This window comes from Tenrec ecaudatus, chromosome 6 (genome assembly GCF_050624435.1).
Source record: "Tenrec ecaudatus isolate mTenEca1 chromosome 6, mTenEca1.hap1, whole genome shotgun sequence".
NCBI lineage: Eukaryota > Metazoa > Chordata > Mammalia > Afrosoricida > Tenrecidae > Tenrec > Tenrec ecaudatus.
In genome coordinates, this window is record NC_134535.1 from 126,774,440 (window position 1) to 126,788,090 (window position 13,651).

The 13,651-nt window shown below is 54.0% G+C and overlaps 1 protein-coding gene across 1 annotated transcript; it reads left to right on the plus strand.

Annotated features, from left to right (window-relative positions):
• The first annotated feature begins 10,363 nt into the window (after positions 1-10,363).
• Positions 10,364-11,539, plus strand: LPAR5 (lysophosphatidic acid receptor 5). The gene has a single exon (XM_075553376.1). The coding sequence runs from the start codon at positions 10,364-10,366 to the stop codon at positions 11,537-11,539; it is 1,176 nt and encodes a 391-aa protein (XP_075409491.1).
• Positions 11,540-13,651: the final 2,112 nt, after the last annotated feature.

The following is a 13,651-nucleotide window of genomic DNA, read 5'->3' on the forward strand; positions in this document are numbered from 1 at the left end:
CACCCTGGGCTCAGTGGCAGGGGGCCAGGGGTAAGGGGCTTTTGTCTGAAGGGCCCTCCTTCACAGAGCCCCCCAGCCCCAGGGGAAATAGATACCAACAAAGAGGAACAATGCGGTCTGGCTGCTGGTGTACTGGGGAGGGAGGGCCCAGCCGAACAGCCGCGGGCAGAGGGGCCCTGGGCAGCATGGGGTACAAGCCGAAAGCAGCAGAGGCTATGCCACCTGACAGGCCGAGAGAGGAAGGGAGACACCCAGGGGGAGCGGGGGAGAGGCGGGTTGGTTAGTCATTTGGCATCTGTGGGGTGGGTGTGACAGCAGACCTTAGCGGAAACTCCGCTGTGTCTCAGTGTGTGTGTGTGTGTGTGTGTGTGTGTGTGTGTGTGTGTGTGTGCACATCAGTGTACGTGAGTGCAGGGCAAGGGATTGATTGCTCATCTGCCAGAGCTGGGGGCTGGGTTAAGTGGCATGTCCTGTGGAGATCCCTTGAAGGACGGGCCTCTGGGGAGGGCCATGCCTTCTCCTTTCGCCCTCCTTGCCCCTTTGTGGGGCTGGGTGCGTCAGAGGAGCTGGAAGGGATGGCCCATGATCTGCTGAGGTGGGTGTGTCCCTACCCACCCCAGAAGCAGGTCTTACCAGCCAGCCGAGCCCGGGCCAGAGCCAAGCGGGCAGCGGAAGCCGGCTAGGGACAGCGGCAGAGCAACAGGAGCACAGGTATGTGGGTTCCACAAATGGGGGGCTGACCACCGGCCACAGGGGCCACGGGGCAGCACCCCTCCCTTGGAAATGGTGGGGAGGGGGCGCATAGGTGTGGGTGGAGATGAGAGAGGGAAACCTTTCTGAGTAACAGTACATAGAAACTGAAAGGAGGGGCTGCCTCAGACAGACAGACCTTCTCAGTAGACGAGCCAAAGTAGGTGGTCGGCATGCCAGACAGGACACTCCTCTGGATGTCCTCTGATGCTGGAACCCCCCACGCTGGGCCAGCTAGGGAAGGCTGTGCCCTCCCCATCACCGGTACCCAGTGCCCTTGCTGAACCCTGGATGACCCAAGGCCACTAGGCGGGCTCTCTGGGGACTGCTTTCTACCCTGCTCTCTCAGTTAAAACAATGTAGCCTCACCTCCCCACCCACTCATTCCCCAAGGCCAGGCCCTCTGCGAGGAGACAATTAGCTATCTGGTTCAACCACTGAGTTCAGTGGCACAGTTCGCCTCTCCAGATAACCAAGGTATGTTTTAATGGAATCTTCTGGAAGCACTGCCTTGTCCCCTAGGGTTCATGCCTAGAAAGGGATTGGACGGGACAGTCTCTGATGTGCTGGATCCCTCTGACAGTGTGGTTGGTGAGAGGGATGGGATTTCAGGTGGAGGCACACTATTTGGGGGCCAGCAGGGCCTTCTGATACCTATGTCACACGGCTGAAGACACGGCCTGCCTATTATCTATGCTGAGGGGGGTCTCTGTGACAAGGTGAGGGCTTCCCACTAGATTCTATCCCCAGAAGTCTTCCTTTTTAGGGTGAGCTAAAGTTGTAGCCCTACTGGCAGATGTAGGCAAGGATTGAAGGGGAGGTAGAAACTCACCTCCTGGCCACTCAGATACCCTAGAGCCAGCTCTGTCTGGTCCCCACTCTCAACCCCCCCGCCACCCCACCCCCCAATCTACACAGAAAGCCTTTTGCGGCCAGATCCCAGGGAAAGAAACCGCAGGTAGAAGGGCTGGTTGTGCCGGCTGATTGCTGCCAGGGTTCAGATTGAAATCATGAGGTCAAAAGGCTCAGGGAGATTTGGTGGGAAGGTGAGGCCTCTGAGCAGGACCAACGTGAGGGTGGGGAGGGGGGGGGGTGGCCAGCCGAGGGCCGAGGGCCCAGGGCTGTGGGGAACTGATCCCCTCTCCCAGCTGGCACGCAGCCACTTCCTGGCACTTCACTTCCTGTTTTTCCAGCTCTCGAAATCAGGGTGGAGGAAGATGTGCAGGCGGTGAGGTGACATCCATTCACGGGAGAGTGGGGGCAAAGGAGACCAATAATTAGGCTGGAAGGCTGCCTTTACTGTCTGTCTTTTCCCTGAAAAAAATATCGGGAGGGGTGAAGTCAGAGGCCCGGAGAGGGTTGAGAGGCTCAGGTAGGAAGGGGTCGGGGAGAGGCTAGAGCAGGACTCTGGGCTGGAGACTGCCCGTGGGCCTGCACCGGGGAGGAGGGGAGGACAGGACAGAGGCTGCCAAGGGTAGGGCAGAGGTGGCACATGCCCTGGGCACCACTTGGTGGTGAAAGGGGGCCGGCGCCAGTCACCAGCTCTGAGTGCTTATCCAGCAATTAAAAACTGATTGCCAGAGGCGCTATTACCCTAGATTCACTGCTGCACTGGGCCCATGCCAAGGAGACTCCTGCCTGGAAGAACATGGCCCCTGGGGCAGGAGGAACGCCCCTGCCCCGCCCCTACTGCCCCCAGACCTTCCCACTCTGCCTGGCCCTCTGTCACAGGCTAAACTGACTGGCAGGATCCACTCGGGGAAAGTCTGCAGTTTGTTTTCTTCTGGGGGAACCTGGAGTCACCCATACCGAGGGCTCTTTACGCAGACAGGAGCCCAGGGGGCGGACTGGATACACCTTGTTGTTGGGCTGCTTAACTGCAAGGTCAGCAGTTTGACCCCACCAGCTGCTCCTCGGGAGAAACAGGAGGCTCCCTGATCGCATAAGGATTTAGTGTAGGTCAAATAGATTGTAAATGTTTAGAAAATAATGACGGCAACGTAAGTACAAATATGCTCGATACAATTGATGTATGGGTTGTTATAAGAGCTGTAAGAATTCCCAATAAAATGATCTTTTAAATAAATAAGATTTAGTCTAGGTCTGAGAGCAGTGATGACTGTATAACTCCACTCAGAGGAAGCAAATGACAGAATTGTAGGTGAAAATTATATATAATAATAGAATATTATCCAGAAACTCTCGTCCCCACTTCCGGCCGCCTCAGTCCCTTTCCGCTTGCCCTCAAAAAATTTTTTAATAGAATATTAGTAATATATAACAACCACAAGGGTTGGGAGGGGGGAAGTGAGGGGAAGGGAAAGGAGGGGAGCTGAGATAGGAGCTCAAGGAGAAAGAAAATGCTTTGAAACTCACTGTCGTAGCAACTGTACAATGGTGCCGGAGCTGTTTGAATTGTGGAATGTTAACTCTGTGAGAGCTCCCCCAAAATGATGAATTTATTTTTTTTAATTAAAAGATCTCATGTAGGAAACCCTAAAGAACAGTTTTTCTCTGTCCCAAAGGGTCGTAATGAATTGCTATCAGCTGGTTGGCGGTGAGCTGGCCTGTTTGGGTTTGACACAAATGATGCCGCATCACTCAGCCATTTGCTAAAGGCTGCTGCTTCAGACCCACCAAAGGCACCTTAGAAGGCAGGCCTGAAGCTGGGGCAGCTCATTGCCTCGAAGCCCCTCTGTGGGGCGTTGTTCTACTCTGCACACCTGCACACCACACGAGGCCTCTCAGCGACCGAAAGAACTTGCTGGCAACTGAAGCAGTTCTCATGGGAAGGGCAGTGTGGGTGCTCGCTCCACTGACAGGTTACTGGGCCCCCCTCGGTCTAGAAAGAGGTTGGGGGCGGAGCAAGGGACAAGGGATCTGAGGCACCATCTCTTTTCAAACTTCTGACCCAGGGAAAGAGGCAGAGAGAGGAGGCATTTGGTGAGTGTGTGTGTGTGTGTGTGTCAGGAGGGGAGATGGAGACGGTGGTGGGCAGAAAGAAGTTGGATAAGAAGATATTTCTCTCCCCTGCACCTCCTTTGAGGTGTCCAGGGGCACAGTGCTTGAAGGCTAACCCAAAGGCCTCAGTTGGAATTCACCACCTGCTCCCTGGGGGAGAGACCAGGCAGTATCTGGCTCAAGATGACAGCTCTGGAAACCCTAGGGGGCAGTTCCACTCTGTCCCCCAGGGTCACTATGAGTTGGGATCAGGGCAGTGGGAGTTTTGGGTGTGTGTGTGGGGGGGGGGGGTTGTTTGGGCCCCGCCCTTTCTCCCTTTCCTCAATCCCCTCTCGGTGATCCCTTTCTCTCCAGCATCACTGGCCAGAGGGGGGGATGCCACGGGCTGGTCCCCAGAGGCACAGTGAGGGAAGAGCACTGGACAGCCTTGGGCCAACTCTGACATAGGCGACTCCACTTCCTGCCTGGGGCACAAAACAGCCCTGCCCTCTGGCTTATCTCAGCCAGGTGCCCGGCCTGGCCCAGCTCAGAGGGCACGCAGGACATGAGGGGCTGGAGCGGACTGGGAGGAGAGGAGCCGCCGGCTGGGCTGTGCACTCCCGGGTGGTGTGGCTGGGGAGGCGGATGGAGATCCCAGGGCACCTCTGCATCTAGCGGTTTCTTTGCCCCCGGCACCTGCGGCTGCCTGGAGCTGCCCAGAGATTCTCGGTCAGTGCGTGTCCAGGGAACGGGTCCTTGCCGTTTGTTACCTGCTGCGGAGATGCGTGGACTTGTATGTTACTCCGGCTCTGGATGTACACCTCTTCAGTGCGTGTACTTGTGTGATGAGGCCAAGCGTGCGTGGGTGGGCCTCTAGGTCCTCTCCCCTCCTCCCTCCCCCTCCCCCGGGGAGATGGAAACGCTGGTTCTTTTCTGAAACAGGTGCTGTTTGTGCGCTTCCTGCTAGTCCCTCCCAAGCAGAGCTCTTCGGCCAGGCGGGGGCACGGGGAGAAGGGGGGGCATCCCTCCCCCACACCGAGATCCCTCCTTCTATTTCCTGTTTGCCTTCTTTTTGGCTGCTTTCTCCATCTTTGCCATCTGGCCTGGCCCCGTGCCTGGTCAGAGCCACTGTCTGTCGGGAGCCTTGGAGTTCAGGGCGGCAGGGGGATGGGCTGGGGGCAGGGCAGGGGCTCAGCTTGGGCTGCCCTGTGAGCAAGGGAAGGCCCTCTGACAAATAAGCTCATGATAAAGAAGCCTGGAGGCCCCTCTCCTCCAAATCAGGAGGGCACCCCATTCCCTTTGCTAGAGGATAGCCGAGCTGCCAACAGCAGCAGCTCATGTAATGTGTTTTCGGTCTGTTTAACGCTTTTTGACAGAAGTTCTTGGAAAAGAATTCACTCACTCAGTGTCTAGTATGCGCCTCCTAATTGTTAACAGCTACTGGTTCTCCAAATGCAGCGGTTCAGCGCGATAGAATGTGGCCGAGGCTATAATGTGAACTGCTATTGAAATTTTAATACCAGCTATTTTCCAAACAGGCCTTGTAAGGGACTTGATCTTTTACTAAGTGAGTTATTCTCAATCGCCTGGCGTTTAACAAGAGTGATGTGACTGAGAGGGAACCCTAGAAACGGGCAGATGAGTGGATGGGAGAGGACAGCTTTTCTGCCAGCAGCCAATGAGGTCTGTCTTAGACGTACAACCAGCAGTTCCTTAGCAGCAAGGTGTTATCAGAAGGGACCAGTCCCAGGAGCAGGTCATTGAAAATGAGGAAGGCCCTCTGGGAGGAATTGACAGTGCATTCGGCTATAACCAGAGTCCCGATCTGCTGTTCATAGGGTGCCAGCTCCAGGCACCCAGTGACCACGCGAGTATAGAGACTGGCTGGACGAAGAGCATGGCCTCCATGGCTTACCATCTATTTGGTTACAGGGAGCAAGTACACCTGAAACCTGAGGGGTTCAAGACAGCAAGCGAAATGAGCAAGGGCTTAAGAAGAAATCATTACATCGCAACGTGTGTGTGTGTGTGTGTGAGAGTGTGAGAGAGAGACCTTTGTGTTAGCAGCGCTTGAAGTGAGAAAAAGGAAGTAGGCTTGAACTAGATAGATTTCAATGACCCAAAGAGGAAGTATAATAGAAGTGTAACCAAAGAGACACACCAGAAAAGGCCAGGTGCTCCCCGAGCACCCATCCACACCTTCACCCTCCCACTCTGGCTGGCAAGCAGCTGAGGGCAGCCTGGACTTTGGAGCCAGGTGAATCATGACTTCACTCCTCATTGACCTCTGGAGCCTCCTGTTTTCTTTTCTTGTAAAAGCTGGATCAACACCACCCTCTGGGATTATTGGAAGGAGTGCGGGTCATGTACAAAGACTATCTCTGGATGTGGTGAGTGATAAGTACATGGGAGCTATTGGTTTTCACTCAACATCTGTGGAGGTAGGTGCTGGCGAAAGCGGCCTCAGGCACAGTCCACAGTCACTCCCATCCTGGTGGGAGGTGTGGACGAAGAACAGCTCAGCGCAGCACATTGGGTAACAGCTCTGAGAACCCTCTACCCAAAGTTGCCCTCGAAGCCCAAGTGAGGGAGGACATCTGCCTCCTGGGGGAGGAAAGGCCGCCCGGAGCCCTGAGGAATGGCTCCGTTGGTGAGCTGGCGAGCAGGAGGAAGGGCATTCCAAGTAGAAGACACAGCACTTGCAAAGGCTTGAATCCTGAAAAGAATAAGGTATGCCCCAAATTGCTATTACCTGGTCTGACAGGAGCAAAGGGACAAGGGTGGGATGGGATGTACCCGGAAATGCATCGGGTTTTATTACGGGTTGGGGCCTTGTAAAAAGCGGCCTGGTGGGGGCACTTCACAGGGAACTTGAGACTCAAGACCAGCCCCAGACAGATCCCTCTGAGGAAGAGGTCAGACTTCCTCAGCTCCAACCTTTTTTTTTAACCAATTCCTGCCAGCCCTCCATGCCGGGCTGGAATTAACCAGGGAGCAAGGGCTTGCTTGCTAATGGAGCCCTGGTGGCATAGTGGGCTCAGTTCTGAGTTGTCCACCACAACCCAGCTGTTACTCCTCTGGAGAAAGGGGAAGCTGTTTGCTTCTGTAAAGGTTTAAAGTCTTGAAAACCCCAAGGAGCAGTTCTACTCTGCCCTATGTGGTCCCTCTGAGTCGGAATCGATTGGATGGCAGAGTTTGAGTTTAGGTGCTTATTGATTGTAAGGAAGGCGCCCGAGTGGCGTAGGAGTTACACGTTGGGCTGACATCCTCAAGGTCAACAGTTCGAAACCACCAGCACCTGCACAGGAGAACGATGGGGCTTTCTACTCTCAATAAAGTTACAGTTTTGGAAACTCACTGGAGCAGTTCTATACCGTCCTATAAGGTCGCTCTGAACCTGCCTCGACTGGATGGCAGTGAGTTTGAATTTGGTACTTACTATAATTGTTAAGGGGCCTTGGGGGTAGGCATTGGGCTGCTAACCGCAAGGTCAGCCGTTAAAATCCATCAGCTGAATTAAAGGCGGAAAAGGAGGCTGGCTGCTCCAGTAAAGATTTACGAAACTTTGTTACAGATTAGTAAAGCGGCACAAGTTCTCTCTTATGGGAGGCTGCATCCCCGGGATGGATTTTACATTCCAGGAGAGGTGTGGATTTTGTCGGAAGGTGCTGTGGGGTTGGGGACAGATGCCAGCTACACCTAGAGGCAGAGACTTGGCTGCAGTGAAAATGTTCACCACAGATTAGTGAAAAGCACAAGTAAGCCTGTGTTTCCCTTATTGGAAACCTGGTACTGCTCATGCAGCACTCTGCTGCTCTCCTGGGACCAGGAATGAACTGCAGTGGCCACCCAATCCTTATACTCATGCTTCAGTATCGTTATGGGGTTTACTAGGGAAATAACAGATTCAGGATCAGGAGTGAGTCAGGATACAGTTTGTCAGCCAGAACAGCTTCTTGGGCAGGCCCACAAGCAGGCCCGCTCTCTCGTTGACCCTTGGTGCCTCGCCCCTTGGGCTTCTTGGGTCAGTCTGGCCCTGCCATGCTTGTGCCCATGTTACAACGCTCTTTAGCTCTACGACTAAGGGCCCAGAGGGCCCCCACCCTGCCAGTAAGCCTCCTGCCAAAAGCAGCACGGCTTTCTCACCCCGGGAAGCCCGCAGCGCCGTCTCCTGCCAGTCCCCGCTGTTACAGCTCGGTCTCTGGATGTAGAGTGTTCTCAGGGCAGAGATCCTGGATCCGAAGGAGATATTGCCCTCCTAGACTATTCTCTCCTGGTGGTGAGGTACCCCTTTTCTACCTCTAGGATAGCTTGTTTTAAGCTTAGTAGGATAGAAAACGTAACCAATCCCCTTGTTATGACTCCAAATACCTTAGTTGCATGGTCCCACCCTTAGAAGAATTATTTACAAGCTGTCTAACCTCCTTGGTGGGCCATACCCACCTTATTTGCATGACCCCACCCAATTATTTGGTAGGTGTTATGGGACCATGGTGAGAGAAGCCATATAGAAGTGGTCCTTCCTACAGGGATGGTTAGACCACATATAGTAATACTGTCTTCAATAAAATGGTCATTTCCCAGAAGCTGTGTTCCTCTATTCCCTCTAGCCCAGCGGTTCTCAACCTGTGGGCCCGAGACTCCTTTGGGGGTCAAACGACCCTTTCACAAGGGGCTGCCTGACTCAGTAGCAAAATGACAGTGATGAAGTAGCAATGAAAATAATCTTATGGTTGGGGGATCATCACCACCTGAGGAACTGTAGGAAAGGGTTGTGGCATGGTCGAAAACACTGCTCTAACCAGTCTACCCTTATCATATGAAACAGCTGGTGGTGGTGGTTAGAGGGAGAACAAACCAAAAACTGCCTGGGTCAACCTGTGTAGCTCCATGTAGGAGTTCTAGCAGATGCTCCTGGTATGCTGGTTAAATGCTCAGCTGTTAAGCAAACGGTTGGCTGTTCAAATCCACCAGCTACTCTGGAGAGAACGATGTTACAGTCTTCCACTCTAAAGATTTACAGCCCTGGAAACCCTATGGGCTCATTCTATTGTCCATCAGGGTCGCTCTGAGTCGGATGAACTCAGCAGCCATGGGTTTGGGTTTGAAGGGAATAAGCTCAGTGTCTTAGGGGAATTGTTCAAGGTCTCAGACGTTACCTCTCCAAAATGGACGCGTGGCTTCTCCTGTCATGTGGTGCCGAGGCTGACGGGCCCGTCAGGTCATTTCCTCTATGCTCGCTCTTGCCTCTCAGCACTGCCCTCCATCAGCCTGATTTTCCTAAAGACTGCCTTCAGCCTGTCAGTGTCTGAATCTGTCTGCAGCCCGTTCAGAGCCTGTGGTTACTCTGAGACCTGCCATTGTGTGGGTGTGTGTGGGGGGGGAGCACCTAGTGAGCCCTCCTTACCAAATTACCATCCCTTCCTCCTCTTCCCCATCTGAGAAGCTCCTTCACCCATGGGGGCACCTGAAAAGGTTTAACCCACAGGCTCTTGAGAGGGAGACCTGGCAAACTGTGCTGCCAAGTTTATGCAGACGTGGCTGTACCCCAGTTTGGAGAGCTCCATTGAATTATTTCCATTTGACAGACTGATGAAGAAGCAGAGTGAGAGAGCTCAAACCGGCTGAACCCAGGTTGCTCTGACCCTAACCCTTGCCCACACAGGAGCAAGGGTGGATTCGATAAGTATACAAGGGACTTTGAACTTTATTCTTTAGATAATGGCCAAGCCAGGCAGTCTCTGGCCCAGGGGAGGTGCTCCACGTACTCCTGACATACTACCTATGTATCTGCCTGCCCGCACATGCTGCTACCTATTATACTTCTTTAAAATCTCTCTCCCTCTGACAGAATGCAAACTCGGTGGGGCAAGGCCTTCATTTTGTCCACTACTGGGAACATGTTTGGGTCCTTTCCAAGGTCCCTTTTAAAGTGCCTCACAAGCACTGGTGGAAGAAAGAAGAGATTAGAGAAGTGCTTTACATAAACCATCTAAATCATGGTGTAGGAACTCTTCCATCTCCCCCCCCCCAGGAAAATGAGGTTCAGAGAGATGAAGTAACTTTTCTGAGGCCACACAGCTAGGCAAGTTGGCAAAGGCAGACTTGAAACCCAGCTAGTCTGGACTTCAGAGCCTCGGCACTTAACCCCTGTGCGCCAGCCCTGCTGTACAACCTGTTCTGGCTGGATAAAAGGCGGGGAAAGACTGGAGGCAGCGGGAAAGAGGTCAGTTTGTCTAGCTCAGGAGGTGGTAAACTGCAGCTGGCCAGCCATCTGAGGCTCTTATGGGGCTTACACGTGGCTCTGAGGCTCTTATGGTGCTTACATGTGGCTCTGCGGTAAAATTGAAAATAATTTCAAGGGTATGACTCATGAGAATGGTGATCTCATTTGTAAAAAATATACTTAACGGCTCTCAAATAATTTTTAAATTGTGAGGGTGAGGATTGGCTCTTCCACCCCAAAAGTTTGCTGAGTAGCTAGGTAAGTATTTACGCCCCTATCCCTGCATTACCTTGACTTTCCGCTCACCTTTCATCCCAGGTTTTCCCTGCCGCAGCTGTGACCAAAGGCAGCCCACTGCCCTGGAGTGCGCGCGCTCCGCTTGCTCTGGAACCCCCTCCAGACGTCCACTCTGTGGGTGAACGTGAAGCCAGCACCCTGGTGCGCCCCATGATGATGATGATGATGGCACTTAATTACCCCTCTGACTTGGGCAAGATACTGACCAACGCAACAGCCAGCATCAGTGCCACCAAAGAGCCTGATGCGTGTCCAGACTACCGGCTCACGCACCGCGCGCACATGGTGGTCTACAGCCTGGTGCTGGCCGCCGGGCTCCCCCTCAATGCGCTGGCCCTCTGGGTCTTCCTGTGCAAACTGCGCGTGCACTCGGTGGTGAGCGTGTACATGTGCAACCTGGCGGCCAGCGACCTGCTCTTCACCCTCTCGCTGCCCGTGCGCCTCTCCTACTACGCCCTGCACCACTGGCCCTTCCCGGACCTGCTGTGCCAGACTGCGGGCGCCTTCTTCCAGATGAACATGTACGGCAGCTGCATTTTCCTCGCGCTCATCAACGTGGACCGCTACGCCGCCATCGTGCACCCGCTGCGGCTGCGCCACCTGCGGCGGACGCGCGTGGCGCGGTGCCTGTGCCTGTGCGTGTGGGCGCTCATCCTGCTGTTCGCCGTGCCCGCCGCCAGAGTGCACAAGCCCTCGCGCTGCAGGTACTCCGACGGCGAGGTGCGCCTGTGCTTCGAGAGCTTCGGCGACGACCTGTGGCAGCGCCGGCTGCTGCCGCTGGTGCTGCTGGCCGCGGCCCTGGGCTTCCTGCTGCCGCTGGTGGCCATGCTCTACTCCTCGGGCCGCGTCTTCTGGACGCTGGCGAGGCCCGACGCCACCCGGAGCCAGAGGCGCCGCCAGACCGTGCGTCTCCTCCTGGCCAATTTTGTCATCTTCCTGCTGTGCTTCCTGCCCTACAACGTCACGCTGGCCATCTACGGGCTGTTGCGCGGCCAGCTGGTGGTGGTGAGCCAGGCGGCCCGCGACCAGGTGCGCGAAGTGCTGATGGTCACGGTGCTGCTGGCCAGCGCCAACTGTGTGCTGGACCCGCTGGTCTACTACTTCAGCGCCGAGGGCTTCCGCAACACCTTGCGCAGCATAGGTACGCCGCCGCTGCGAACGTCGACCTTGTCCACTTCCACAAACGGGACTCAAGGGACGACGCTAACCGAGATGTTGACTGACACCACCCACTGCTCCGAAGCAAATGCCTCCAGCCAGGGGCTGCTAGGACCCGCCTCCCCCTGGCCTCCCATCACTCAGTGCCCCCAGGATTCGGCCCTCTGAACGCTCAGGGCCCAATCGATGGAACCGTCAGCCCTCCCTCCCCACTTTCTGTCTCACAGTGCGCTCGTGGAAGTGGGGCGTGGTGGGGCGCCAGGGCTCACGGATGGCGATCCCAGCTCCTAAGTGCACAAGAGGAAGAGTGGCTGGTAGGGGCACGGGGCAGGAGGCGCGCTGGTGGAGATTCTTTACATCGGTCAGTCTGTGGTGTCGCTGTCTTCCTAGCTGGTAAAAAGGATGCAGGCAGCCTGCCTTCCCTGCTGAGGCGCGTTGAGTCAGGTTAGGGCAGGGGCTGGCTGATGCGTGGGAAAACAAGCATCCTGGATTTCCTGGACCCAACACAGCCGTCTGAAAGCTGAGGAACCTCAGACCCGGGTGGACGAAGCCACCGAGTTCAACGGCTGACTTCTCTGTGGAGCTTGGAGCCATGAAGTCTTTCCCTGTCATCTCCACCTGGGCGGCAGCCTCAGCTCAGCCGCGAGGCGTAATAAAGATGGAGGGCAAGAGCTTATTTAATATGGACAGAAATGGTAACCTTCTCGTCTCATTGATAACCTTGCAATCACTTACACCCAACGTCCAGCCCGGCAATTAGGGGTCAGACAAAAGGAGAAAGAAGTCCTGTCAGTACCTCCCTGCACGCTCTCCCCCACCCAATCCTGGTCCCTTTCAAGATTATCCCTCAATCTCCATGTCACTCCCGTGTCAGGGTCTCCTCCAGTCCAAGTTCTTAATGTTGTTTTTATATGTTTCTCTCTCTCTGCTGAAGTCAAAGAGAAAATTCTTTGTACTAGAGGGACCTATGGCACCCCCGATGGCTTAGTGGTTGTCTTGGGCTGTGATGTGCAAAGCCAACAGTTTCAAACCGCCAGCCACTCTGCAGGAGAAAGATGGGCTTTCTACTCCTGTAAAGAGAATCAGTCTCAGAAACTCTCTGTCCGATAAGGTCACTATGAATCAGCATCGACTCAGTGGCAGTGACTTTTTGTTTAAAGGAACCTGAGACCCCTTGACACATAAAAATGGAAGGCCTCAAAGAGCATTTATTCATGCTTTGTTCGCCTGACATTGGCCATATTTTCCCCCAATAGTTTTATAGGTACATAATTCACATATGTACCAATATGATACAATTGAACGGCTGAATTGTTCAATCACAAGAGGAGTTGTACAGCCATATTAAAGTTTTAAAGCACGGGGATCCACACATACGCATCCCATGTAGGCTTGTAAGAAAATGAAAGTGTAAAGGGAAAACATCTTCAAAGTCCTAGTAAAATGGCTTCAACCTCATCGGCTTCCTCAAAGGCTCCATCTCTGGATGCTACTTTAAGAACCACACCTGTAGGAGAGTGATAGTATTACAACTCATCGGTCACTTATTACATGTTTGCAAACAATGGTGGTGATGGTGGTGGCTGCTGGGGGGAGTGGGGAGAGCAGATGAATAGCCCACCTGATGAGCATCAGCCTTGAGGTGGGGCTGGAACTAATCACACAAACTCCCAAGGGCAGGAGGTGAGAGTTTTCAGGGAAGTGAACATGAGATAGGAGGGCGGGCCTAGCCTGTTCTCAGCAAGCTGGGGGGGGGGGCGTATAGAAGGCTGGTTCATGCACCCACGTGCCAACTTTTGTTTCCACTCTAAGTTGAGGTGGTTGTAGAAGAGGCTGCAGAGTTGATACTATGACAGCTTCAGCCACTCATGTGAATTGCCGCTATCCATATGTCCTGTCCATACTGTATGCTTTTCTGTGTGTAGGGGAGTGGGTGGGCAACGCTAGGATTTTCCACTGTGTGTCTCCACGCCTTGTAGTTGGAATAAGTGAACCTTTTCCACTGTCTTTATGTGTGGGCTCCGGATGGTGATTTACAGGGGTAAAATGACCCCTGGTGGCCAAACTAGGGAACTGACCCACGTTTTTGTGAACACGCCTTCTTATATACACCTGCTTATTTCCACCTCAGCCTCTGGGTTCAGGACCTGTACCCCTTCCTGTACCCCTTCCTGTCCAAAGCCTAAGCACTTTTTCCTACCCAACTGAACTCAAACACAGTTAAAATGTTCAAAAAGTACGTGACTTACATGCAGGTCTGCAAAAACAGCAACAAGAAGA